We start from the raw sequence: 25,395 nt of genomic DNA on the forward strand, positions 1-25,395 counted from the left end.
CAGTGGTAGAAAAGAAAGCAACCAATCAGATCTTGTTCTGGGTCTCTGGGTAGAATATCCTTCAAGGTATTCTACATCCTTGATAGAATGCCCTGGCCGTTGCACTGAATGAGAGCGTACGTTTGGACAGACAGTTCGATCAACCAATCAGATATTGATTTGTAGCCAATGGGCGTGTTCTTTCAGAGTTCCCCTCGGTTCCAGGGTGTTCTAGAACAGGGGTTCCCAAACTTTGCCATGCCAAGGACCCCCATATACTGTAGCATTATCCTCTGGCGGGGACCCCCCTGTTGCAATTTTTTTTTTTAAATGATGTGTACAAGTGCCTCCCGATGGAACATGCAGGGCGTTGCCACTACGTTTGGGGCCTTCTGCCTGATCAAAGCTGTCACTCCGCTTTCTTTACCTTCCAGTGCTTTGCAAAATAATATTTCCTCAACAAAGTTGTCTTCTGAAATAAATCTGATGTATGCAAGCAATTCTGCGACATTTTCTACATCCGTGCTCTCATCCAGCTGCAGAGCGAAACATTCACATTCACAGCCTGGTCAAATAGATCTCCCCATGTTTCAGGGAGACAAGCTCAAATGTTAATCAACAAGCCTGACGTCCTTTGAGAAATCACAAGGACTTGGCGAGTGTAGCTTTCATTTCTTTTGATTTAAAAAAGTGGTACAAAATGTGAGCATAACATGATTAGAGAGGACACGATTGGTTTGATTAGAAGATCATTCCAACACGTGTTAGATGTTTGGTGATTCGTTAGGATTGACGTTACCATTACCTGGACTAGGCCTCTTTGTGACAACCTGTATGGCTGTTGCATTTCTTCAGCAGCATCAGAGGCTGTGTTGATGCCAAGATCCTGACAGGTTTCTTCCTCTTTGATCCGGTTCTAAGTTAGAAAACAAGACATCAAGAAACAGTTGATGGAAGACCAAGATCTGCACACTTGTCGCACTCATAAAACACAAATATTGAGTGTTTTGTAAGATACAAACTGGCTTTAGTCCCCTATTGTTTACAGAACATCCTCGATTGCTTCATTTAATTATACCAGCAAGCAAAGTTCTGTCGTTGCAAGCATTCATGAAATACCTTTGATCTAACCTATACTTTTCTACAGTCGCAAATCAAATCAATGATTTGACTATGTGTACAGACATTCAGACTTCCTGCGGTACCTCCAGCAGAGCGACTTGCTGCTGGGTGAGATGTTCGAGCTCCTCCAGCGGCTGCAGCAGATGTCTGGCTCTGGAGAAAACCAGCAGGCTCCCCCCCGCTCCCCGTGGGAGGGGAAGCTCTCCTTTGCATGTCTCCATCTCCTCCAACGTCCTCCGCATCGACCGCATATTGGCCAGGATCACCTGCAGGTTCAAACAGAAAAAGGTTACATTTGGTTTAAAACTTACAGTCATCTTGTATTCAAAAGATACCTTTGTTTAAAAAAATTAAAATGCAGAATTCACTTCACCATTTTCTCATTACAAAAATGTGTTTACTTGGCAAGTTGGGGGACCTCATATGGGTCGAGTCTAACTGATGTTCTTAAACTATTTGTATCATTGAGACAGACTTAGATCTTATGCTGTATTAGGGGCATTGATACCTGTCGGTTTTGGAGATGCTCCGTCAGAGTTATGTCGGAGTTGTCCACAGAGGATAAAATTGCTTGGATCTTCGGGACGTTCTTCTCCATGGTCTTAAGCTCTGCTTCTATCGCCTCCACCACCTGAAGGAAAGATTGCCAGGCATTACATAAGAACAGTCTCTCATAATTATCAAGTGTGTTATCAAGTTGCTCACATGCTACACCTTGAGGCCTCGAAAACTGTCTTGTCGATAAAAGGCAAAGCATTTTCGAAGTGTAACTGATGACATGTCTTTTCCTCTTCCCATCTGTTTAATCAGCTTCATATTAGATCTCAACATTTGGCCACACTTTAGTCTGTGAATCTGCCTCAACTGAAGTAGCTATTACAGTAAGCTCAATGCCAGTGTTGGTCTCTTACACCCTGAAATCCTTCTCATTAATAAATCCGTATTTAATTTAGTCTACATTTACATTATTTAATTTCATACTCTGTTCTTGTACATATCCCATATTCTATTGACATGTATAAAGACTTTTTGCACTACTTTTTATTTTGTATTTTTGTATTTGTAAGGAGGCGTGTGGCGCAGTGGATAGTGCGTTAGTGCAGGTTCAAACCCCACTGCAGTCAGCATGTCGTTGTGTCCCTGGGCAAGACACTTCACCCCAAATTGCTCCTCTGTGGGTTTGCCCACAGTATTGAGTATGTAAGTCACTAGCGTCTAGCAAGTAACATATCATTTTATTCTATATGTTGCATTGTTGGAGGAGCTCAGGTCAGAAGAATTGCATTGCCATTTCTAAACTGTAGCTTTGTGCACATGACAATAAAACCTTTGAATCTTGAATATGAAATCTTACCACCGCAGTCTGCAGCAGCTGGTCCAGCGGCTCCAGGATCCTGCACTGCATTTTGTGGACTTGTTGGTCATTGTGGTTCACCCTCTCCTCGTGGGCGCTGATGTCGCACACAGCAGAGATCTCCTCCAGGGCCGGCCTGAAGTTCTGCAGGGTGTGTCGGATCCTCTCAGAGTCGTCCAGCACAAGCTGCAGTACAGGATTTTAAATGATTGTCGTCACCAACATGAAACATGTGGAAATACTGTACCTGGGTAGGACGCCACAACATGTCAAATGTACATGTTTAAAATAATGCCATAACGAAAAAGTGGTTAGGCCAAGTACCACCTACTCTAGCAGACTGGTTTAACACTAGAACCGCCAGAGGTCGCTGGATACCTAAAACCGCCACCGGGTCAAATGTACCCGCTATTGATTTTCAAGGTACAATGTTCTTTTATTTATCATACAGAACAGTGAGTTTTGATCGCACAGGGATGAAACTTATACCAATATAATCTGTGGACTCTCAGCTTTTCAAATGATATAGTTTGTGCAAATAGCATGAAGTATAAAATATCACTACCAGTGCTGATTTAAACGCTTGGTGTTAGACTTGTGTTTTGTTTAGGTACAAATCTCTCTATATCTATCTATAACTATCTATCTCTCTATCTCTATCAATCTATCTATCTATCCCTCTATAAGGAACCGCAGTAGACAAAAGGCGTTGCTATAGCAACACGTCATGTTTACGCTGCATTTTCTATGAGGTAAATATTACCCGCTGGCGGATATAGGTATAAATGGCATTTTTTTCCAACTTCATATTGACAATTTTTAACAACAGAGGGTGCTACCTAACACACTTTCAGGAAAGGTCACGGACTGGGAGACTTGAAAACTGTATTGAAAAGTTACATACAATCAAAAAACAGCTGCGGGTAAAATTGACCCGTTGGCGGTTCTAGTGTTAATGTGATGGACGAGATTTTTGATATGGAAAAATGTACATTTGCTCTGAGGCTCAAGACACATTTGACAAGTGTTGGAAGGGATGGATTGAGTTTGTAAAACCGTATAGATCGGACTTCAACTAAAAACTCTATTTGTAATGTAACCCCCCTTTCACACAGTTTCATTGTGGTTGTGTTTCTGTCTCTTCATGTTCGTTTGTCTGTATGCGTGATTTGTGTTATTTGTTTTGTCGAATTTCCCCCAAAAATGTAAAATGTAAGATGGTTTGTAACTGTTGATAAAATGTAAAAAAAAGAAACGTGGAAATGTCTGGTCTGGTTTTTTGTGTGTTTTGCACGATACGAGCTGTGACTGACCTGCAGCGAGTTTGCATGGTTCTGGAGGCCTCTGGCTGTAGTGAAGGAGCAGGGAGAACTGAGCCATGACTGGGCCTCTTCTAACCAGCAGGTGGCGCTGTACAGAATGTCTTCAAACTCCTGCAGACAGGCCGGGATCTGACAAAGGAGCACAGAACATATAAGGAAGCATAATTGAAGCTTTGTAAACATTTCCATATTGTACATTTGTGTGCATTTTAACTACTTCATAAGTCGTGATTCCTGTGGTTGGTGTGACTTCACATCCCCACTTTTTCTGCATGAAATACCTAAATAAATATACCACAGTATGTCTGACCTTGTTGAGGAAGGCGGTGCGTTGCTCGGTCCTCTGCACTGTGTTTTGGTACAGCTGCAGTGGTTGGGTGAGTTGGTCAAACAGCAGGTGGGTTTGATCCGGATCCTCCTCTGCAAGATCCTGCACCTCGCTCTCCAGCAGCATCAGGCGGCTGTGCCAGGCGTCCAGCATATCCCAGGCATGCTGCAGGAGGGACCATGTAATTATTGTTAGAAGTGTTTTATTTCACTTTATTAGAAGTAAGCAGACTGAATGTAGTCGTGTCCTGTGATTATCTGTCATTGTGTTAGTGGTCAGTTTCTTTTGCAAGCTTCCTACACTGCAGTTTCATCTTGTCTGCACACATTTACACAATAGCTAACAAAGCTAACGGTACTGTTAGAGGGTGAGTTGTGATAACTGTTCAGATAAAAAAAGAATAGTGGTATTTTATCAAATGATAAAGATTGATTTAAAAAGATACATTAAAGGTGGGGTAGGTAAGTTTGAGAAACCGGCTCGAGATCGCTAGAATTTGAAAATACACAACCGGAGAAAATCTGCCACTTCCTCACAGAGCCCCTCCTCCAACACACACGAACGCGCACATGACCAATGAGGGCACGAGATAAGTTTGTGCCCCGATGGAAGGCTGGCAGGCAGGTAGGCGTACTTTTTACAGTATTACGGCTTCTACAGACGACATTTTTGTATGGATTTGTTGTCAAAGCACTTCAGATATTCATTGCTATCGGGATGTTAAGAGCATTCCATGGAATATAACAAAAAGTGTATCTCGAGCCGGTTTCTGAAACTTACCTACCCCACCTTTAATACACACTCAAGACATTTATGAAGAATCTGAAAACATGTTTCAGCTCTAAAATAAAACAGGTTTATATACAGTAACTTACCTTGAGCACATTCTGAGCTTCTTTGACTGTTGGACTCTTTTGCTCCAGTAACACATTCACTTTCTCCAGACTAGATCCTAACCCCGCTGCTTCTCTAGCCAGCTTACGGACTGGGTCGCTCGTCTCCATGAGCTGTGGAATGACCATGCGCACATTAAGACGTTCAGTGTTTTTGTAGGAAATAGTTCACGGGACATTAATAGCAAATTAATTCCTGGTGCCATTTACCTTCTCCTCTTCTCTTTGAATCGACAGCTGAACTTCTTGTAACCGTCTGCTGATATCAGCCGGTATCTCAGCGTACCGGCTCTGCACACCGGCCGTGATAGACTGGAGTTTGGTTTTCTGGGAGGACAAATCCTGTCTGAGCTCCTGTGAGAGTTGAAATGCAAGAGAATACAATTCAGAAGGTCAGGAAATATAAAACATAGAGAAAGGCAGGGTCAAAAGTTAAGCTTTCCTCCAAATTTGTTTAAATAATGTTCCTGTTAAAGGTTGAATGTAAGCTTAAAGCAGCCCCTAACAAGTTAACTATGCTCTGAAAAAGTGATCAGGCATTAAACCGTTACTGTAAGACAGTATTGAGACCAATGTCCACTTGAAAAGACCACTAATGGCCTTAAATCTAATTATGGAAGCTACATGTGGATTTGACAAAAAAGGCCTGTGAACAAAATGTACATTTCTCACCGACACTTCAAAGCAGTTCCTGACATTTAAGAATTGATCTTACATACATTAAAATTGTACTTTATTTAATTTTAAGAACTGCATCCATTTCATCATAACAGACATATGCAATTAAAATACATTGAAAGACGTTACATCTCTCTAGTTCAATATTTTTGCTCAAATTAAAATGTCATATTTTTTGCTTTTGAGTCACTCAAACATCTTATACCCCAATGTCAAGCTTGCACTCCAACGCACAGAAAAAGTGTCTGACCTGTTGTCTGCTGGGATTCGAACAGTCATCCAGCGAGGGAAGAAGAGCCAACATGTGTTGGGCCACCTCTCCTATCTCCTCCTGGACGCGCTCTCTCTCTTTCTCCTCTGCCGTTGCTGCAGCGACCACCAGCAGGTTTCTCTCCTTCAAGCTGTGGATACATCAAATCAAAATGTATTATATAGCCCCAAATCACAAGAAATGCCTCGAAGGGCTGTACAAAGCAAACACAAAATACAAACGTCGTAGCATAACAATTATAAAAACACAACATTATACATCAATAAGTATTGCCATGTGATAAAAGCACGTGTATCTCTGACATCAACAAGTGAGTACTATCCACATGTGTGTTGAACAAACCCCACCTCCTGACATTCTCTTGGATCTTCACCAGTGTTTTGCCCACAGGTCCAGGGCTGATGGGCACCTGGGAGCTGGATAGGCTGAGTGCGTGCTCCAGTCGGTGCTCCAGGGAGGCTAAGGCCTGCTGCTCCTGCTCCAGCCCGGTCTGGTGCATCTCCGCCTGGGCCAGGAGCTCCAGAGGCTCCTCCGCAGTGAAGTTCACAGAGGAGGAGTCAGGAACGTCAGCCTGGAGACCGGCCAAAGAGCTGCAACACTGCTCCATCTGTAGAAAATTGAATTTAATCCTCAATATATTTATATATATATATCCTATACGTAGTTTGGGTTTGTTTTGCAGCAATAACTCAATGTTGTCTAAGAAAATATTGAAAGGCACTTAAAATAGTAAACCTTTTCTAAGTGAAGTGGGAATGTTGAGACGGGCTCTAATAGAAAGTTTCATTTATGTAAGCGCGCCCACATGAAAAACATGTTGAATTTCACTTTCATTTATATTAAGGTGCATTAGGTCATGTTAGTATACAAATGCTTCAAAATAAAAACGTCGTAGCTAGAACTCACACTTGTAGTAATGTCCTTCCATTCCTCTCCTTTCTGTTCTGTGTGCGCCATGAGGAGGCCGACCTCACGGCGTAATGACACCCAGTGCCTCCAGAGGGCGCCAAGCTCGCCGTCCTTTCCCACTCCACAGCCCTGCATCGGACAGCCGGCTCTCAGCTCTTCTATCTTCCCTGCCAGGCTGCGGAGACCTTCCATCAAGAGCTGTGCGTAGGGATGAAATGAAGTGACGATGTAAAAAGGCTGGGTGGCAAGGGGTGCTATTATAGCTAATGGAAAATAGTCCGCTTTTTTGGTATTGCTGGTATTTGGTCATAAAAAGTGCTGTATTTTGAAATGTTATATGTTGTAAATCTATGTAGTGCGAGGTTTGAGACGATCCACTATGTAGACAAATATAATTATACAACTGCATCAAACCTACCTTTGCTTCTCTTTGTTGGGCCACACATTTGTCATATGACGTGACTTGTTCTGCAGCACATTCTGAAAGCTTGGCTCCGAATCCTGAGAGGCGCTGACGTATGTCTTCATGGCACTTTCTGTGGCTCAGCTGTCTAATTTCACACCTGTGAGAAAAGTGTCTTTAAGTTGTTTTACTTAGAAAAACGGAGACGTAATGACACACTTCTACGAATCAAGAGCATTACCTCTGCAAGGACTCCAGCCTGAGCTGAGCTTGGGCCTCCAGTATGGCTCGTCCCACCAACAGCTGACTGAGGATGTAGATGTGGAGCTGCTCCGTCTTGGGGCGGGACAGGCAGGGCTGTTGGGGCACCAGCTCCACAAGGTGGCAGATGTGAGCCTGAAATCCGTCCTCCAGAGCCTCCAGAGCCTGGTGAGTCTGCCGTTGCTCCTCAGTGCAGTCCAGAAAGCCTCCAGGAGCCGATAGGAAAGTGGCCTCTGCATTATGAAGGAAGCCTATTGCTCCCTGTGCCGCCCACTGGTAATCTTTCAAGGATTCTCTCGCCTGGCATAAACTCTCCTGTCGGATACATGGCACACGATCAAGCACAGTTTAGAGAAACAAAAACACAAAAGTATGATTTTCAATGGATGCAAGCTTACCATTCTTAAGTGGCACTCTTGCATGGCTGCCTCCCGAAGAGAGTACAGTTCCGTGTAGCTCTTCAGGTTCACTTTTTCTTTCCGCCCCAGGCCTCCCAACACCCTCACCCCAGACTCCATATTCCTCCAAATAATCCAGTTCCTTCTGAGTGCAATATCTATGGCTTTCTCATCTGGAGTTACCGGTTCGGCTCGCTGCGACTCGTCCCGCGTCGTCAGGAAGAGCTCTATCAAGGCGGGAAGCTCGGAGGAGAACCGCAGCCCTGGCAGAAGCTTGGCCTCGAGGTTTTCGATATCACCGGCGACCGAATGCTCCCAGGAGACCAACGTGTCCACGGTGCTGCGGATCCTCTGCTTCTCTGAATCAGACTCAGACGGGTACAACTCCGGAGCTACGGCCTCCAGCTGGTCGGCCGCTTCCTGACACTGCGTCTTCACCAGGGGAAGTTCAACCAAGAGTGTCTGGCAGAGTCTGACCCTCTCACCCACACTGATCGTCTTATCTTTGGCACGCTGGATTTGCTCCTCGGCGATGTCCCTGGACTCCTCCATTTGCCTCCTGAGGTGCAGATATTTGTCTTGCTCAATGGCATTAATACTGAGAGCTTTGCACCGGTCTTGCAGTTCGCCAACGGTGCACAGCAGCGAACATCTCCTGGCCTCCTGACAGTGCTGCAGCTCCTGTACTTGACACTGATGCTCCATTAGCATGTGCTTCAAATGTGCGCATGTCGTAAGGGTTTCCTGCGTCAAAGGGAATCGTTGCTGCTCCAAATCTGTGGATATCTGCTTTAAGCTAGCCTGGATAGTTGACAGCTCTTCATCCGAAGTGGTTCGCTCGTGAATCAGCTCTTCTAGTTCCCAGCAGGCTGCCTTTTCATGGGCTAGCAATCCCTCTAACTCCGTGCGGAGTCCTGACATCCTGTTGGCGAGGTAGCGGCTCTCTCCTGGACTCAACCCGACAGCGATGTCCCCGTAACTGTCGGCCATTACTTCTACGTCTTTAAGTTGGCTCTCTATCTCCACTGTGGCTAGTGTATGACTTGTCAGCTTGCTCTCCAGCTTCCTGATGTCGGCTTTTGAAACATTCTCAACCTGGGTGCAGGAGTCTCTTTCGGCATGTGTTTGTGCTAGCCAGGCTTCCATGCTAGCGAGCTGGCTCAACAGTTTCTCCCTCTCCTGCAGACTCTTCTTCATGGTGTCGAGAACATGATCCAAGCTGTCAGCGATGGCTTCATAGAGGTCTTCTATCGTCTTTAACTCTTGGTCACTTTCGTCCTTTTCCTTATCAGAGAGTGTCTCTTTAATCTGCTCCACTTCCACCTGCATCTTGGACCTTCGGAACCAAATATCAGTCTGAAATTTCTTCATCTCGACAATCTGAATACGGGCCTCCTCGGGGAAAAGGGCTAACTTCTTCCCGATGGAGATGTGGTTTTCTGCCTGCTTGGCCCCAATGATCAAGTCTTGTAGTTGCTTGCTGATTTTAGCGGAGGAAACGTCGCCACTGCTGGTTGAGGAAGTGCCAAGCTTGCTTTTGGTGACACTTAGCAAAGACCCTAGTTCCTGAAGACTACGTTTGATTTCATCCTTCTCTTTCTGACCCAGAGAGAAATGGACGAGAGCGTCTGCCTGGTACTGTAAGTGCACATAAAGCTGGTTGTACAGTTTGAGGTCTGTTGTCAGGCAAACAACTTCTAAAGCGCTTTTGTTGTCATGGCTTTGAAAGCTGGATTCCCCAAGCGCTTCCAGCTTGGCTTTGAGCTGTTCGGCCTCTTGTAATACAAGCGAGGACTGCGAGGTGGAGCTTGAGGCATGTTGAAGAGCTCTTTGGATGCTTCCTTCTAAAAGCTTCCATTCCTCCTGGACATCTCCGAGCTGGGCTGAAAGAGCACCCGAACTCTCGGCGTCGCTCAAATGGACCGAAAATTGTCTACTCAACTGGAGGAGCTCTTCCATTATGTCTCTTTTCTTCACCATGGTTTGAAGCAGGGCGTTGAGTCTGTCCGCTTGAAGGGCACTGCTACCCAGAGAGCCTCTGAAGGGACAAAACACAACAAAAGAAAATGTATTGTAAGCGGTACACAAACAAACAGGATTGGATGCAGAGTTAATGCTCACTTGTACATCAAACAATTACTCACAAGGCCATCTTGTCCTTCTCAGCTGCTACAACCTCCAGGAAAGCTCTGGCGATCCTCATCTGCCTGTGGTACTGTTGGACCTGGTCCAGCTGAGCGGCTTTGACCTGCACTGTGGCCGAGGCGTCGAGCAGGGCAGCGCTCCACTGCCCCTCCACTCTTTTCAGGGCTTCTGGGTCGCACATACCCGCACTGCGCATGCTTTTCATCGTAGCAACTTGCTCCTGCACACGGCACCTGTAGTCCTACAGCGGAGAGAACAGACATCAGATAAGATCACGTGATTCTTTATCTAGAAATAAACGAGGAAAAGGGCTTAACAGACGTGCCATACCTCTGCCTCCTGCAGCTGTTTGGTCATCGTGTGGACATCGAGTCGTGCTGGTTGATAGCGGCATGCCAGGACCTTTTGAACAGTTCGTACCAGTCGGATCTCTGGCTCACCAGGAGAGGACTTCAGGTACCAATTCAAATCAATGTGTGGGTCGCGCTATGATCACAAACAGGAAATATTTGGCAAGTTATTCACGAAGAAAAAGTGTAAAACAATGTATGCTAGTTAATCTACAGAATATTTTCATGATTGATTTTGATTTTATGGTGTAGAAAACGTTATAATCCATGTATGTATACATCTAACCATCCTCATATATGAAAACTGTAACTAGGACATGTTTTGTGTTATAGCTTTGAAAGTCATTCAAATGATAATAAAAGTCATATATTTTCTGTTTCCAGCTTAGATTGTTTGATTTACTTTAAGTTCTCTCTTTTTAAGGTTATACTTGTCATCTAAAATTAAACACTATCACACTTGGCATCAAAAAACGAGTCAACCTGTGTTAGTGTAAGGGAGAGACTGTGTATCCCGTACTGACTGTGTATTTTGTGAGTAATTATTCCCACTTATGACCCTGCAGGAAGTTATTGTAGCTCGTTGGTCCATCCTGTGGACCTTCGAGTCAGAAGCATCAAGGGAATATACACAATCATCCATCATAACACTGCCGCTCTTATCTGTCCCCTGTTTCCAGATAACACTTCTTGGCCTGTCTGGACACTTTTGATTTGCAGCTATGTTGAAAATCAGAAACTCAAATGCTTAAAAACTAAATGAGGAATTTCATTGTTATGCTTATTACAGGTAATGTGTGCAACTACAGGAAACACACCAGTGCCGCTAACCTAACAAAATAACCTGTTTTTCACACAAACTTCTAAAACCAAATCAATTCAGATATATTTTATATACCGTACTTTTCGGACTATAAGCCGCAACTTTTTTCCCCATTTTTTTTGTACAGCTAACGGCCACTAGGGAACCTCCTAAATCTATGGATTTTAGAGGTCAAATTAACCACCTTTAACTCTATGGCAGGGGTGTCAAACTTAAGGCCCGGGGGCCAAATCCGGCCCGCCACTTCATTGTATGTGGCCCACAAGAGCTCGCAAAGAATATAACACGTTTATTATAAGGTTACATGCCGCTATACAGGAGCACGTTGCCCATAAACTACATGTCCCACAATGCATCTCATTTTGTGAGATGTGCACCGAAGAGACTTGCAATTACTTGTCTTCTGCTTTCAGACGTAGTTAATAATGAATTATTACCCTATCCAATAATAATCCAATGCAGAGGAAATATTGTTAAATAATACATTATTTTATATATATTATATATATATTTATCTATGTATATTTATATAGTATTAAAGTTACCACCGGCCCTTTGAGTGCAACCATAATTCTAATGTGGCCCGCGATGATATTGAGTTTGACACCCCTGCTCTATGGGCTCTATGACCGGTCCGCGCCCGCCACCTTTAAGCGGCGGGCTCCAGCAGGAAAAGCTGGAGGCCGGAAAAGAGTGAGACAGGTAGCGCGCCAAAGTAAAAATGGAACCGAGAGACAGAACGAGAGCAAGACAGACGGACAATTTAGCTGCTGCGGCTTATATGCAGGTGCGCTTTATAGTCCGAAAAGTACGGTACACATAAGATCTGACTTCAACAAATCACTTTATTGACAGACAGTTGAGCAACATAACAAGCCTCCAGTAGCTGTAACTCGGAGACGTGTGCAACAAGCCGTGACAAAAAGGAAAAGAAAAAAAGTGAATACTCACGTTTATTATGTTGCTTTTTTCCACCAAGCTCTGGGTCTCTGACAAAACATCCTGCAAGGTGGACTTGGGTTTGAAGGACTCTGGTGATTCACCTGTCGCCCCCCCAGCTGTCCTCTCAGGCTCCATGCTGTCCTCCATCTGCAGCTATGACACAGAAGACAGTGTCTCATGTTAGCCCCCTGCTTCCATGTGTTTGTCCGCAGTGGTAAATATTACAATGTAGCTCGGCGAGTCAGTGCAGTTAACAGAAGAATGTGCCTGGGTGGGAGCAGTCTGCCCCGAGGGAGGATCACCAAGTTTTCCTCCCCTGTTTCTCTAAAGATACAAGTGATATTTTAGAACTCTGATAGACAGGACGGGCTACGAAACACGACACAAGCAGCACGGTATCTACAACGGGGAGGTGTCCTGGGAAATACTTTAGGCATGACCACAGTGTGTCTGAGAGGAGGGTTCAGGTAGAGCGGGAGGAGGATTTGATTTGCTCAGGGGAAAAGAGCAAAAGGTATAAATGTGATACCGTCTGCTTCTCAAAAGCAGTGTCAATATTTAGGTGAATATGACCAATGTACCAACTGTTAGTTGACGTTCATGGAGGTACAAATTATGAAAATATGTACTTTAATATTTCCGGTTAAATCTTGAGCAATGTTAATATCAAGTCAATCGTATTTATTTAGAATTGGATAATCAGCAGAATAAATGAAGAATAAGTGAACTCAAATTATTGGTATTATTTTAAATGTATATTTTATTGTAACTGTGCTCTGAATCCTGATCACTTTAATAGGGAAGCGTGAGACTGCTGTTCAAACACCCCATTGCAATAAATCTAATCAGCAGTGAAATTAGGGAAACTAAATGTATGGTTTCTTAATAACAAATGTTTGGGGGAATATTTTAGGACCCTCAACATCGATCCTGGAGGAAAGAAATGTCTGTTCTTTCAAAGGGAAGGGTCCCTGCCATTACGCACAATAATGACAGGATGTCCCTCTGAGAAATTCCTTTGAGCACTTTGGCTTGAGGTTACCGAACTGTCTCTGCAGATATCGAGTGCCCACTATCAATCAGCAGGGGGGGGGAATACTCGAGAATTATACAAATTGAATAATCACATTCATACACCTGTGATTCATCAGGATTTATCACACAGACTAATGTGTACTTGTATGTGGGAGGGGTTAAAACAACCATTAGCTGCTGCGTTGATAAAGCTGCGGTCATGGAAAGCCGCTGTAATCGCCCTCACGTGATAATGTGCGCTACACAGGTTTCGTGGCTCGTAAAAAACGTTGAATATGACATCTACCTGTCCCCGTGTCCCCTCTGTGTCCTCCAGCGATGCCGGTACCTTCCATCCACTTCCTTCAAACAGCAGCCTCGCTTTGCATCGTCTTCTTGGCACTTCCAAAGCTTTGGCCTGGGGTAGTTCAGGTTTCGTCTCTCCCCCCGTGTTCCCTCCCTCTCCCCCTCACACCGTCCTGTACCTGTGCTCTGAGCAGTGTCAGCAGCAGTCAGCTGTTTCGTGTCTGCAGCAGGCGCTTGCGTGTCAGGCAAGGCTTCTCCCTCCACCGCGGACGAGACTGAGTTCATTGTTTGCTTCTCGACGAGACACAATGTTGTCATGTCTTCTTGTTTCACATCCGGACATGTTGTTCTTGCTGCATGTGCACCTGTGAGCTCACATTCAGTCACAACACCGCATGATTTGGAGGGACTCAACACCTCATGTTGCATGAATGGATTGGCTTGTGACTTTCCTTTGCATGATACTTTGGCACCTTTAGAGTCCTCCCTTTCCTTTAACACGATTGGGGTCAGGGTGTCCTCCACTTGAGGCTCAATTAATGCATGTCTCTTTAGATAATGGATGTTCAAGTCTGTCTCATCTAATGTTGAAGAGACTCTGGATTTATTCTCAAGAGTACTTGACATGTGTACGTTGTCCGGTGGCTGGAAGTCAGGCATCTCCATGTCCAGCACTATGGTAAACACTTTCTTCTGTGTCACACCTAACTGCGTCTCGTGTGCTTGAGCATCTGTAACCGACTGTGCTGCTAGATGTCAGACTGAGGGGTAGAAAGGGGGAAGTGGTCCAGTTCTGTCGCTTGGGATCCAACTAGAGTTGTGACACAGTGTGTTGATTTGATTTCTTCCGAAGTGTCTTTGCAATAGCTGGACATTGTGAGTCCTGGGTTAAGATAGTCTGCAATGGTTCAATGTTCTCATTGGCGAGTTAAAAGTCTTGTTGTGAGCAGGAAGTGAGTTTTCTGTGAGCAGTGCCAGTTTTTCTCTGATGCTGCTGTCTAGCGCCCTCTGGTGGTTGTGCAGGTTGCTGATTTCCTGTGAGAGGCTGGCCCGGGCCTCAGCTGTAGACATGGCTGGAATGGTGTCCTTGAGTGTTGCAATTTGTGAAAGGTATTTTTCTACGTCGGTTACTTCATGTAACAAAGCCTAAAAAATGACAGATAAACACAGATAAATAGACATACAATACAGATGGCTTAATGTGGGAAAACCCTCAATCATCTTCACATTGTCATTGTTTTAATACCTAAAGAATGTGAAATAAAAATGTAGCTTGTTCGTCATTCACAAAGTCAGGTGACTTAATGGACCTCACCTCCAGAGCCGGTGCATCAGTGATCAGAGCAGCGGAGCTTTCTTTCTGAGCTTGACAGGCGGACATCTTGTCCTGCAGGGATGTCAGTTTATGATTGACAGCCTGCAGGGACTGCCAAGCTGTTCCTCATTACAAACAACTTCCTCGAGGCTGGGGACACACACCCTGTGGACATTTAAGACACACCAAGCGTCACTCAGAGGGCGTGTATACTGTGTAAGATTTCAGAGACTTTCTACAACGAATCAGAAGTCTCCGTTCATTGACCCGACCTGACATGTTCCAAATGTGTTCATTTCAATTGATTTCAAAGTTAATTTTAGCACAAAAAAGTGAAGATTGGTTGAATATTAGTTTCATACAACTGGATTTTTAAGGTTTGCATTCTAATGCCACTCTGATCAATTATCTACAATATGATATTATATGATAACTGTTAAAACACAATCACAATGATCTGCGTGTTGATGAATATCTATTTTGATTTATCCAAACTAATCCATCATTACAAAACCTGTTTACCAACGACACATGGGCACTCCTTATTAAAGAAGTGTAAACAAATGTGAAAGTAAATAAACCACAGAACACTGCCACACCCTCTGTATAACAATACGCACTGCTATAACAAATGCCACTTAAAAACTATCGTACTTTTCGGACTATAAGCCGCGACTTTTCCCCCCATTTCTTTTGTACAGCTAACGGCCACTAGGGGACCTCCTAAATCTATGGATTTTAAAGGTAAAATTAACCACCTTTAACCCTATGGGCTCTACGACCGGTCCGCGCCCGCCACCTTTAAGCGGCGGGCTACAGCAGGAAAAGCTGGAGGCCGGAAAAGAGTGAGACAGGTAGCGCGCCAAAGTAAAAGTGGAACCGAGAGACAGAACGAGAGCAAGACAGACGGACAATTTAGCTGCTGCGGCTTATATGCAGGTGCGCTTTATAGTCCGAAAAGTACGGTACATGAAAACAAAGATAGTTAAGATAACATAATAAGTTTTGCCTTTTTGTAGAATGTCCAAAAAATGGGGCACCTCAGTCTGTAATAATGTAATAATATGTTCTTATTGGATGAAACTTTACCGGACTCTTGGTGGAGAGGTTTTCACCAAGCGGAGAATCAACAGTTCCTCTCAGATCTCCATCGGAGGGTTGAGTGGACTTCAGAGGAGTCTGAAAGTCCTCCCTGCTCAGAGAGCTCTGCTCCTCCGTGGAGCCCTGAAGGAAGTTGTGGTATTGATGGAGCAGTCTCCTGCTCTGCTCCACCACAGCACACTGCTGAAGGTTGCTGCTCTGCAAGGAGGACACGAGCTGATTGAGCTCCTCTGTCCTCACCCTGCAGGGAAAACAGTGCAGAGTTGATGCTCAGTTATTATTAGAGGGGGAAACCTTATCATGTGGAATCAGAAAACAAAGCTTACCTTTGTTGAAGCGCTTCCTCCTGCAGGACACTTAGATCCTCGTCTTTCGCTGCTTTTTCCTCAGCGCCCTCCAACCACTGTCGTATATGCTCACTCTCCCTTTGCAGCCTAGAACACACACACCGTGTAATGCAGGCATTCACATGACACAGACTCACATGTGCTGTAACCATGAGAAGTGGTACCGCCACAGACTCGTACAACACAAGTTGAGTTTCTAAAATACGTCTGGTTAGAGTGTAAGAATTGGCCATATATCAAAATATCCTCGTTAGCTACTATGTCTGGTTTTGATTTCGTTGTGTCTTGATACAAATTCACGATAAACACATTTCAAAATACAGTTATGTAACCAAGTAGCTTTAGACAAAGCTTTACACCACATGAAGGTTACCTGTCCAGATCCTGGATATTCCTCACAGTCTGCTCTTCCGCCTCAGAGAAGAGCTGCTGGGTGTTTCTGACTCTCTCCTGCAGCTGCACCCCGTCTGCAGACAGACTCTGCAGAATGACCGGACTCGCTATGGAGGCCATAACATTCAGATCCTCCTGCACACTCTCCGCCTGCTCGTCCTGCGCCTGGAGCTCAAACAGCAGATCCTGTAGAGAAACATAAGATATTGATGGTGATAAGCATTTTAAAGCTATTAAGTCTACTAAAAAGCTAGCGTTGTACTCCACTATGTGTAGATCAGTGTTTCTCAAACTTTTTCATACCAAGGACCACTTAACCAACACAAAACACTCGCGGACCACCTAACTCCAAAAATATCCAAAAACACATCGTTTTCTAGAACAGATTACAAATCGCCTGCAAATGGTACAAACAAGTGGAAACATGTGTGATGAAGGTGTTGCGCTGGGCTATATCATGCAATTACAACTTAAACTTAAGCTCGCTTCATTGTGGAGATATTCCCGCGAGAGTGCGGAAAACTTTTATTTATTTATGTATTTCAAATGTGAAATGTTACCAATATACTCACGGACCACTAGGGGGTGCTCACGGACCACCAGTGGTCCGCGGACCACACTTTGAGAAGCACTGGTGTAGATTCATAATGGCATAGCTTTCTTAAATAGTTTTGATTTTATACATAGTAACTTTTTTTTTTAAATGACATACATTGTTCAAGTGGGTAGTACACTTATCAACACATACAAACTTCTTTAACCTTAAGTTTGGCGAGGACCGCTGCTACATCTGCACCGGTGAGAGTGAGCAGGGAGTGCTGGATGTTCTGGAGGGCGCTGAAGCACTCTGCCATCCTGACGGTGATTTGTCCCTTGGCAGCCACCATCTGCCTGTAAACGTCCTCCGCTTCAGAAACAAGCTCCTGCAGCTGCTCTGTCTTCTTCCTCATCTGCGTCTCCACCACCTACCGGAGACAAGAGAAACAATCGAGAGACGTGTTCGAACTCGATCCGATCAACTGTGTCTGTAAGCATTATATCAGAAGCTGTACCTGAAGCTCCAGAGGGGGCTCTGTGCTTTGAAGCAGGGCCTGAATCTCCGTGGCTCTTTGGTGGAAATGCTCCATATTCTCCTCTTGGGTCACAATCTCATTCTGGAGACAGTCAGGGGGAGAAGATCAATGTTTGAAGCAAACAAGGAGTCTTGCTAATAATTGGGTCCAAACCTGAGTATTACAGAACGAATAAGGGACGCCGTCTACCTGCAAGGCACTGATGTCTTCTTCTGTCTGAAAGGACGGACACTCGGCAAATGCTGCTAGTTTATTAGCCGTCCACCTCTCCACCTCCTCCCCCAGCTGCAGGGACCCCATCCCACAGAGTCAAGCCCCGAGGCAGGCTTTCCAGGTGGGAATCTGTTCTCTCTGATATCTGCAAGAATTGTATTTGAAATGAATGCTAGCACCGATCTTACAACACACAACCCGACTCAACAGAAGACCTTAGACATTCAATAATTGCAATGAATGATGGCAAACAGTCTACTAGGACGCTTTACTTTACACATGAGAGCAGCAGCAGATAAACAGTGCGGGACAAACTATTTGTGTAGTCAATCTTGCTTTAATAACAGGACATCAAATAATGAATAATCTGCAAGAGAATTGAAAGATGATTCTGTGATGGATCATTTTGAAAATCATAATTTAACATCAGCCTTTCAAAAAACGAAAAGTCACTGGAACTCACATCCAGCCGCGGTCCATGAGAGCATCCGCTTCGTCCTCAAATGGGATCATGGTGCATTCTGGGATCTGACGCAGATGAGTGTGAAGCTGCCTGCAGACGCTGCGGACCTCCTCTATACCGTCCCCCCAGGCCGATCAGCTCTGATTTAGTGTCCTGGACCTGAGACACCACACACACACACACACACACACACACACACACACACACACACACACACACACATATAAACACACACACACACAGGGTCAGGGTTAGGGTCAGGGTCAGGGTTAGGAAGAACCAGAGCCACGAAACATCTATCTTGATTTCACTTTATTTGCACGTTAGGTTTCAATGCAAATGGAACAGGGGTATACCTTAGTGTGTAGTCTCTGCAGGTTCTCCCTCCCCATGTAGGACGCTTGCTCACTGATGGTGCTCTCCCGCCCTCTGCAGTTTCCCGCTCAGATCCCCACGGATGCTCTGAAACCTCTTCAGCAGCTCTGTGAGCGTGTGACACTGCTCAGCCTGCCGGGACAACACAACACACACATTCAACCAACTCAGATAAAGCTTGATAATAATAATAATGCATTTATTTATAGAGAGTCAGTTTTTACTCAGTATTTCTGAGTAAAAAATCACTAAAACATCATTAAAACAAACACACTTAAAATATATAAAACACAACATGTTTTGATTTGTGCTTTGAACATGGACGAGGACGAGGCTCTGATATGTAACTGAACCACAGAGGACTGAACCTCCCCCTTACCGCTCAGTCACAGCTGTTGAGGCCTCCTCCCAGAGCTCCTCGGCCTCTCTGGCCCTGACTCACATCAGAGACGCCTGACTGTGAGGATTCCTCTCGGATGTGCCGCAGCTCAGCGAGGTGGCCAGCAAGTCCACTTTCCAGCTCTGTCAAAGCACGAGTCCTGCAGGGAGTTACAACATTATTATTGCACAGAGGCAGACATGGTTAGAGTCATGGTTTCAGTCCACCAGTACGGCATTGCTTGCTCAGGTTCATTTTGTCAGCTATTTTTGTATTTAGTCTAAATCCTGAGTAAATGTCCCGGCTGGTTTTGGTCATACTAAGACGACATTATCCTTTAATTAGTTATTAGCTAGCTTTTAAGTAACTGTCTGCGGCTCTTTCCTGCTAGCCATGCACACGTCCCCTCTGTGGGACTAATGAGGTATTCTGATTATAGTGTGCTCAAATTCTGACCATTGTAGTCTTATCTGAGTCAATTACTATTTTCAAAATACTGTAAAACACATCAGGCCACATATAGTCATTTCAAGACAAAATATTGCTAACTTAATACATTTGAACATTTAGATGTTGACGTTGTGGTGCAGCTTTACAAACATGGCATCGTAGGTTAAAATATGTTCCTAACTTTGAGCAACTGGAAGCAGCTTGCGGTCAGAGATCGGGGTACCTGTGCTGCAGCGCGGGCAGGCTGGGCTCCTGAAGCCTCAGCTGCTCAGCGGCTCCTCTCATCTCCCTCAGGGAACCCAGCAAGGCAAACCTCCTCTGGACCATACTCTTCTTCTTTCTCCTTCTTTCTTAACTTGGCTGTTCCTCTTCTTCTCTGGTCTTCTGTTGGAGCCTCCTCCTTCTCAAGTGTGTTTTTATCATCGCCTTCTTCCAGCTTTCTCCTTTTGGCTTGCTCTTCCATCTTACATGCGGTGAGATGCTCCCGTGCTGAATCCTCCCCAGGTGTCGTCTGAAGTATCTCCTTAGGATGCAGCTGTTGGGTTTGCTCCATTCTTACTGACAAGAATCCATCTGTGCCGTCCCTCTTCCCGCCTGTCTTCAGCTCGTTCTCGACTTCCAGAACTCGCCGGGACAATGACGTCACCACATCCTGACACGTCACATTGGCACCATCCATAGTCAGAGTCATCCCCACTGCCTTTAAAGTGCTGTCAACGCCATCAGACTGGGTCCTGGCAGCCTGTAACCTCTGCTGCCTCGCTGCCTGCCAAGAGAGTCTCTCCTGCTGCCTGTCTGACTCATGCTCCTGTCTTCTGGGGTCCTGGTTGGCCTGCAGGGCTGGGATCTCTGCCTCCACTTCTCTTACCGTGGCCAGGAAGCATTTCAGAGCCCGAGCGGCAGCCTGAACCTCCTCCAGCCGCCGCCTGAGCTGCTGGCGGTGATGAAGGCTGTTGTGGAGAGCCTGGCAGAGCGGTGAAGGGGATGTTCTTTCCTCTTCTGCAACTCGCTCTGAAAGCTTTCTCATGTCAGACCGCAGTCCGTCCATCTCCTGGGCAACACGAGAGGGATAAATAGTACTTTCTGCATATGTCATTATCTGAATTAAAGTGTTAGGTGTCTTACAAAGCCTGGATGTACCTTTAAATCTGATTCCAGTCTGGCATCAGTCAGGGAGAAGGAGGAGATGTCCACGGACTCTCTGACGATCCGCTGCAGCTTTTCAGTGAGCAGCACAATGTGACCGTCTGCAGATTCCATCAGGTCAGCAGTGTTCTCCAAAGATGTCATCCTAAAGGGAAAAAAAGCAACTTTTACTTGTTAGAATAACATATGTAGACTATGTAGTTCAGGACAATGATCACATTGCAACACAACCCTCAGTAATAACAAAACCAAACTGCATGGACAAAGCTGAAGACATGTTACTCAAACAGGTAAATAACCTTTTCTTACTAACGTGTTGTCATGCCGTGAGAGATGACTCAATATCCAATCCACTTTATTTATATAGCACAGTTTAAAAACAGAGGGTTTGCCAAAGTGCTTCACAATGAACATAACATTATAATAAAATATAATATTACACGAATAGATAAAAAAAGCACACATAAGAATAAATACAAGGCACATAAAGGCTATGGACAGACAGTGAAAGCATACAAATAGGTATGACATAGCTCAGCTCAGACTGACTGGTAAGCGAGGGAAAATAGGTACTACAATACTTTATAGGTACTACAATACTTTATAGGTACTACAATACTTTATTATTGATCAGGTGCATTACCTGCTCTGGAGGCACCTCTGTTGTCCTCTGCGCTGCTGAGTCAGCTGCTCCCTGTTTCTTTCCACCTCACCTTCATCTTCCTTGGTCATCAAATGGGAGAACTGGGAGTACTGGGAATACTGGAGCTCAAACCATGATGCCTCTGTCTCCTGTTTTAAAGTCTGTGAAGGAGGGACACGTGTTTCACAAAGCATTTAGAACAATCATTTCACATTGTGAAGATTGACTAAGAACATGACAGCTTAGCCATTCTTTAAGTGATAGGTTTTACAAGATACTCAGAAGTAAAAAGGAGCATAAGTGATACACAGCTTAAAGCAGGATTTGAAAAGGTGAACATTTAATGACATGAAATCATTTCTGAACTTAATAAAGTGATACTTTAACCCTCCTGTTATCCTTGGGGTCAATTTAACGTGTCTAATGGGTAAACATAAAATGAACATGAAGATCTTTTTCAAATGTCCTGTACGCACTTTGTACGCATCGGTGTTCCTTGGGGTCCAGGCTGTTTTAGTAGTATAAAACATATACACATGTCAACATATTACACATATTTGTGTTGCTTGTGTAGGACGATATTGAGGTGACTATTACATGCAAATGTATCATTGTAAAAAATAAAACCTACCCTCTGCTTTAGTTATTGGTCCTTTACCAACATCAAAAAGATCTTACTTTAACATTTTATTTCAGTCAGTGAGATTGATGGTGATTTAAAATTTTTTGTCACATAATAGGAATTCTGGATTTATAAAGGGGGCTGTGGGGGGAAGGTTGGGGTAATGTTTTAAATGGTTATTTAGGTAGTCAACTAAGATACCTAGAGACATGCATGTTGGTTAAAATGTGGAATATGATCATTGTCTTGAGTTTTAAACTACTGGGGGAGAAAGGGTGTAAAGTAAATCTGGAGGGTTAACTTGCCTGTCGTTGCTTCTTTGGGGCCTGCAGGGTAGAACAGCTGACAGAGTCTGGGATAACGTCCTCCAAATGTGGTTTGTTCTTCTGGAGTTGAGACGGAAAAGCCGAGCAGGACTTTCTGTACCTGCAGCGAAAGATTTCAATACATCAATATGACATTCTCTGAAACTGAAAAAGCTAAATGGGAACAGAGCCGGCTGCAAAATCTGTCAAATTAGACTGTTTTTGTCTTTAAGGTATTTATTTTGTTTAGATGACAAACAGGTGGAATCGACAGCAACATACAGTAGAGGGGTAAATGTAAATATTTGTCTAACATATGTGTCAAATTGTCACTGTCAAAGGATGCTGCTGATTACTTAAAGTTAAACACACAATACAATATCGTTTTGGATTATGTTCAACTGCGCTCATCTGTCAGGTGCAGCTTTAACTCCCTACCTTTCCAGTACTTCCTGTTCCGAGGAGATCACTTCCTGCTGTGAGGCGGCCGTCTCTGGGATGACGGTCCACGCGGCCTCCTGCTTGGTCTCCACAGTGTCGCCCCTGACAACCGCCTGGGAGATGGGAAGTAGTAGCAGTTCAGAGACGAGAAGAGAACGAGATGCAGCAGAGCCGATCCACTTATGGTTTTGGAGATGCTCCGTCAGAGTTATGTCGGAGTTGTCCACAGAGGATAAAATTGCTTGGATCTTCGGGACGTTCTTCTCCATGGTCTTAAGCTCTGCTTCTATCGCCTCCACCACCTGAAGGAAAGATTGCCAGGCATTACATAAGAACAGTCTCTCATAATTATCAAGTGTGTTATCAAGTTGCTCACATGCTACACCTTGAGGCCTCGAAAACTGTCTTGTCGATAAAAGGCAAAGCATTTTCGAAGTGTAACTGATGACATGTCTTTTCCTCTTCCCATCTGTTTAATCAGCTTCATATTAGATCTCAACATTTGGCCACACTTTAGTCTGTGAATCTGCCTCAACTGAAGTAGCTATTACAGTAAGCTCAATGCCAGTGTTGGTCTCTTACACCCTGAAATCCTTCTCATTAATAAATCCGTATTTAATTTAGTCTACATTTACATTATTTAATTTCATACTCTGTTCTTGTACATATCCCATATTCTATTGACATGTATAAAGACTTTTTGCACTACTTTTTATTTTGTATTTTTGTATTTGTAAGGAGGCGTGTGGCGCAGTGGATAGTGCGTTAGTGCAGGTTCAAACCCCACTGCAGTCAGCATGTCGTTGTGTCCCTGGGCAAGACACTTCACCCCAAATTGCTCCTCTGGGGATTGCCCACAGTATTGAGTATGTAAGTCACTAGCGTCTAGCAAGTAACATATCATTTTATTCTATATGTTGCATTGTTGGAGGAGCTCAGGTCAGAAGAATTGCATTGCCATTTCTAAACTGTAGCTTTGTGCACATGACAATAAAACCTTTGAATCTTGAATATGAAATCTTACCACCGCAGTCTGCAGCAGCTGGTCCAGCGGCTCCAGGATCCTGCACTGCATTTTGTGGACTTGTTGGTCATTGTGGTTCACCCTCTCCTCGTGGGCGCTGATGTCGCACACAGCAGAGATCTCCTCCAGGGCCGGCCTGAAGTTCTGCAGGGTGTGTCGGATCCTCTCAGAGTCGTCCAGCACAAGCTGCAGTACAGGATTTTAAATGATTGTCGTCACCAACATGAAACATGTGGAAATACTGTACCTGGGTAGGACGCCACAACATGTCAAATGTACATGTTTAAAATAATGCCATAACGAAAAAGTGGTTAGGCCAAGTACCACCTACTCTAGCAGACTGGTTTAACACTAGAACCGCCAGAGGTCGCTGGATACCTAAAACCGCCACCGGGTCAAATGTACCCGCTATTGATTTTCAAGGTACAATGTTCTTTTATTTATCATACAGAACAGTGAGTTTTGATCGCACAGGGATGAAACTTATACCAATAATCTGTGGACTCTCAGCTTTTCAAATGATATAGTTTGTGCAAATAGCATGAAGTATAAAATATCACTACCAGTGCTGATTTAAACGCTTGGTGTTAGACTTGTGTTTTGTTTAGGTACAAATCTCTCTATATCTATCTATAACTATCTATCTCTCTATCTCTATCAATCTATCTATCTATCCCTCTATAAGGAACCGCAGTAGACAAAAGGCGTTGCTATAGCAACACGTCATGTTTACGCTGCATTTTCTATGAGGTAAATATTACCCGCTGGCGGATATAGGTATAAATGGCATTTTTTTCCAACTTCATATTGACAATTTTTAACAACAGAGGGTGCTACCTAACACACTTTCAGGAAAGGTCACGGACTGGGAGACTTGAAAACTGTATTGAAAAGTTACATACAATCAAAAAACAGCTGCGGGTAAAATTGACCCGTTGGCGGTTCTAGTGTTAATGTGATGGACGAGATTTTTGATATGGAAAAATGTACATTTGCTCTGAGGCTCAAGACACATTTGACAAGTGTTGGAAGGGATGGATTGAGTTTGTAAAACCGTATAGATCGGACTTCAACTAAAAACTCTATTTGTAATGTAACCCCCCTTTCACACAGTTTCATTGTGGTTGTGTTTCTGTCTCTTCATGTTCGTTTGTCTGTATGCGTGATTTGTGTTATTTGTTTTGTCGAATTTCCCCCAAAAATGTAAAATGTAAGATGGTTTGTAACTGTTGATAAAATGTAAAAAAAAGAAACGTGGAAATGTCTGGTCTGGTTTTTTGTGTGTTTTGCACGATACGAGCTGTGACTGACCTGCAGCGAGTTTGCATGGTTCTGGAGGCCTCTGGCTGTAGTGAAGGAGCAGGGAGAACTGAGCCATGACTGGGCCTCTTCTAACCAGCAGGTGGCGCTGTACAGAATGTCTTCAAACTCCTGCAGACAGGCCGGGATCTGACAAAGGAGCACAGAACATATAAGGAAGCATAATTGAAGCTTTGTAAACATTTCCATATTGTACATTTGTGTGCATTTTAACTACTTCATAAGTCGTGATTCCTGTGGTTGGTGTGACTTCACATCCCCACTTTTTCTGCATGAAATACCTAAAT

At 44.2% G+C, this 25,395-nt stretch overlaps 1 protein-coding gene across 1 annotated transcript in view; it reads right to left on the reverse strand.

Annotated features, from left to right (window-relative positions):
• Positions 1 to 25,395, reverse strand: part of syne2a (spectrin repeat containing, nuclear envelope 2a) — a 125,998-nt gene that overhangs the window by 48,976 nt on the left and 51,627 nt on the right. The window contains 35 exon segments of the mRNA XM_071201925.1: positions 785 to 895; positions 1,185 to 1,367; positions 1,610 to 1,732; positions 2,456 to 2,641; positions 3,769 to 3,906; positions 4,088 to 4,270; positions 4,981 to 5,112; positions 5,209 to 5,352; positions 5,927 to 6,077; positions 6,295 to 6,554; positions 6,854 to 7,054; positions 7,275 to 7,419; positions 7,501 to 7,835; positions 7,919 to 9,956; positions 10,063 to 10,304; positions 10,394 to 10,549; positions 12,188 to 12,331; positions 13,500 to 13,660; positions 13,663 to 14,244; positions 15,929 to 16,155; positions 16,241 to 16,348; positions 16,635 to 16,840; positions 17,416 to 17,619; positions 17,707 to 17,808; positions 17,917 to 18,012; positions 18,218 to 18,275; positions 18,813 to 18,910; positions 19,169 to 19,211; positions 19,937 to 20,658; positions 20,748 to 20,898; positions 21,397 to 21,557; positions 22,324 to 22,444; positions 22,762 to 23,066; positions 23,789 to 23,974; positions 25,100 to 25,237. Coding sequence (XP_071058026.1) covers positions 785 to 895; positions 1,185 to 1,367; positions 1,610 to 1,732; positions 2,456 to 2,641; positions 3,769 to 3,906; positions 4,088 to 4,270; positions 4,981 to 5,112; positions 5,209 to 5,352; positions 5,927 to 6,077; positions 6,295 to 6,554; positions 6,854 to 7,054; positions 7,275 to 7,419; positions 7,501 to 7,835; positions 7,919 to 9,956; positions 10,063 to 10,304; positions 10,394 to 10,549; positions 12,188 to 12,331; positions 13,500 to 13,660; positions 13,663 to 14,244; positions 15,929 to 16,155; positions 16,241 to 16,348; positions 16,635 to 16,840; positions 17,416 to 17,619; positions 17,707 to 17,808; positions 17,917 to 18,012; positions 18,218 to 18,275; positions 18,813 to 18,910; positions 19,169 to 19,211; positions 19,937 to 20,658; positions 20,748 to 20,898; positions 21,397 to 21,557; positions 22,324 to 22,444; positions 22,762 to 23,066; positions 23,789 to 23,974; positions 25,100 to 25,237 — 8,541 coding nt within the window.

The sequence above is a fragment of the Pseudochaenichthys georgianus genome, chromosome 24 (genome assembly GCF_902827115.2).
Source record: "Pseudochaenichthys georgianus chromosome 24, fPseGeo1.2, whole genome shotgun sequence".
In the NCBI taxonomy this organism is placed as follows: Eukaryota; Metazoa; Chordata; class Actinopteri; order Perciformes; family Channichthyidae; genus Pseudochaenichthys; species Pseudochaenichthys georgianus.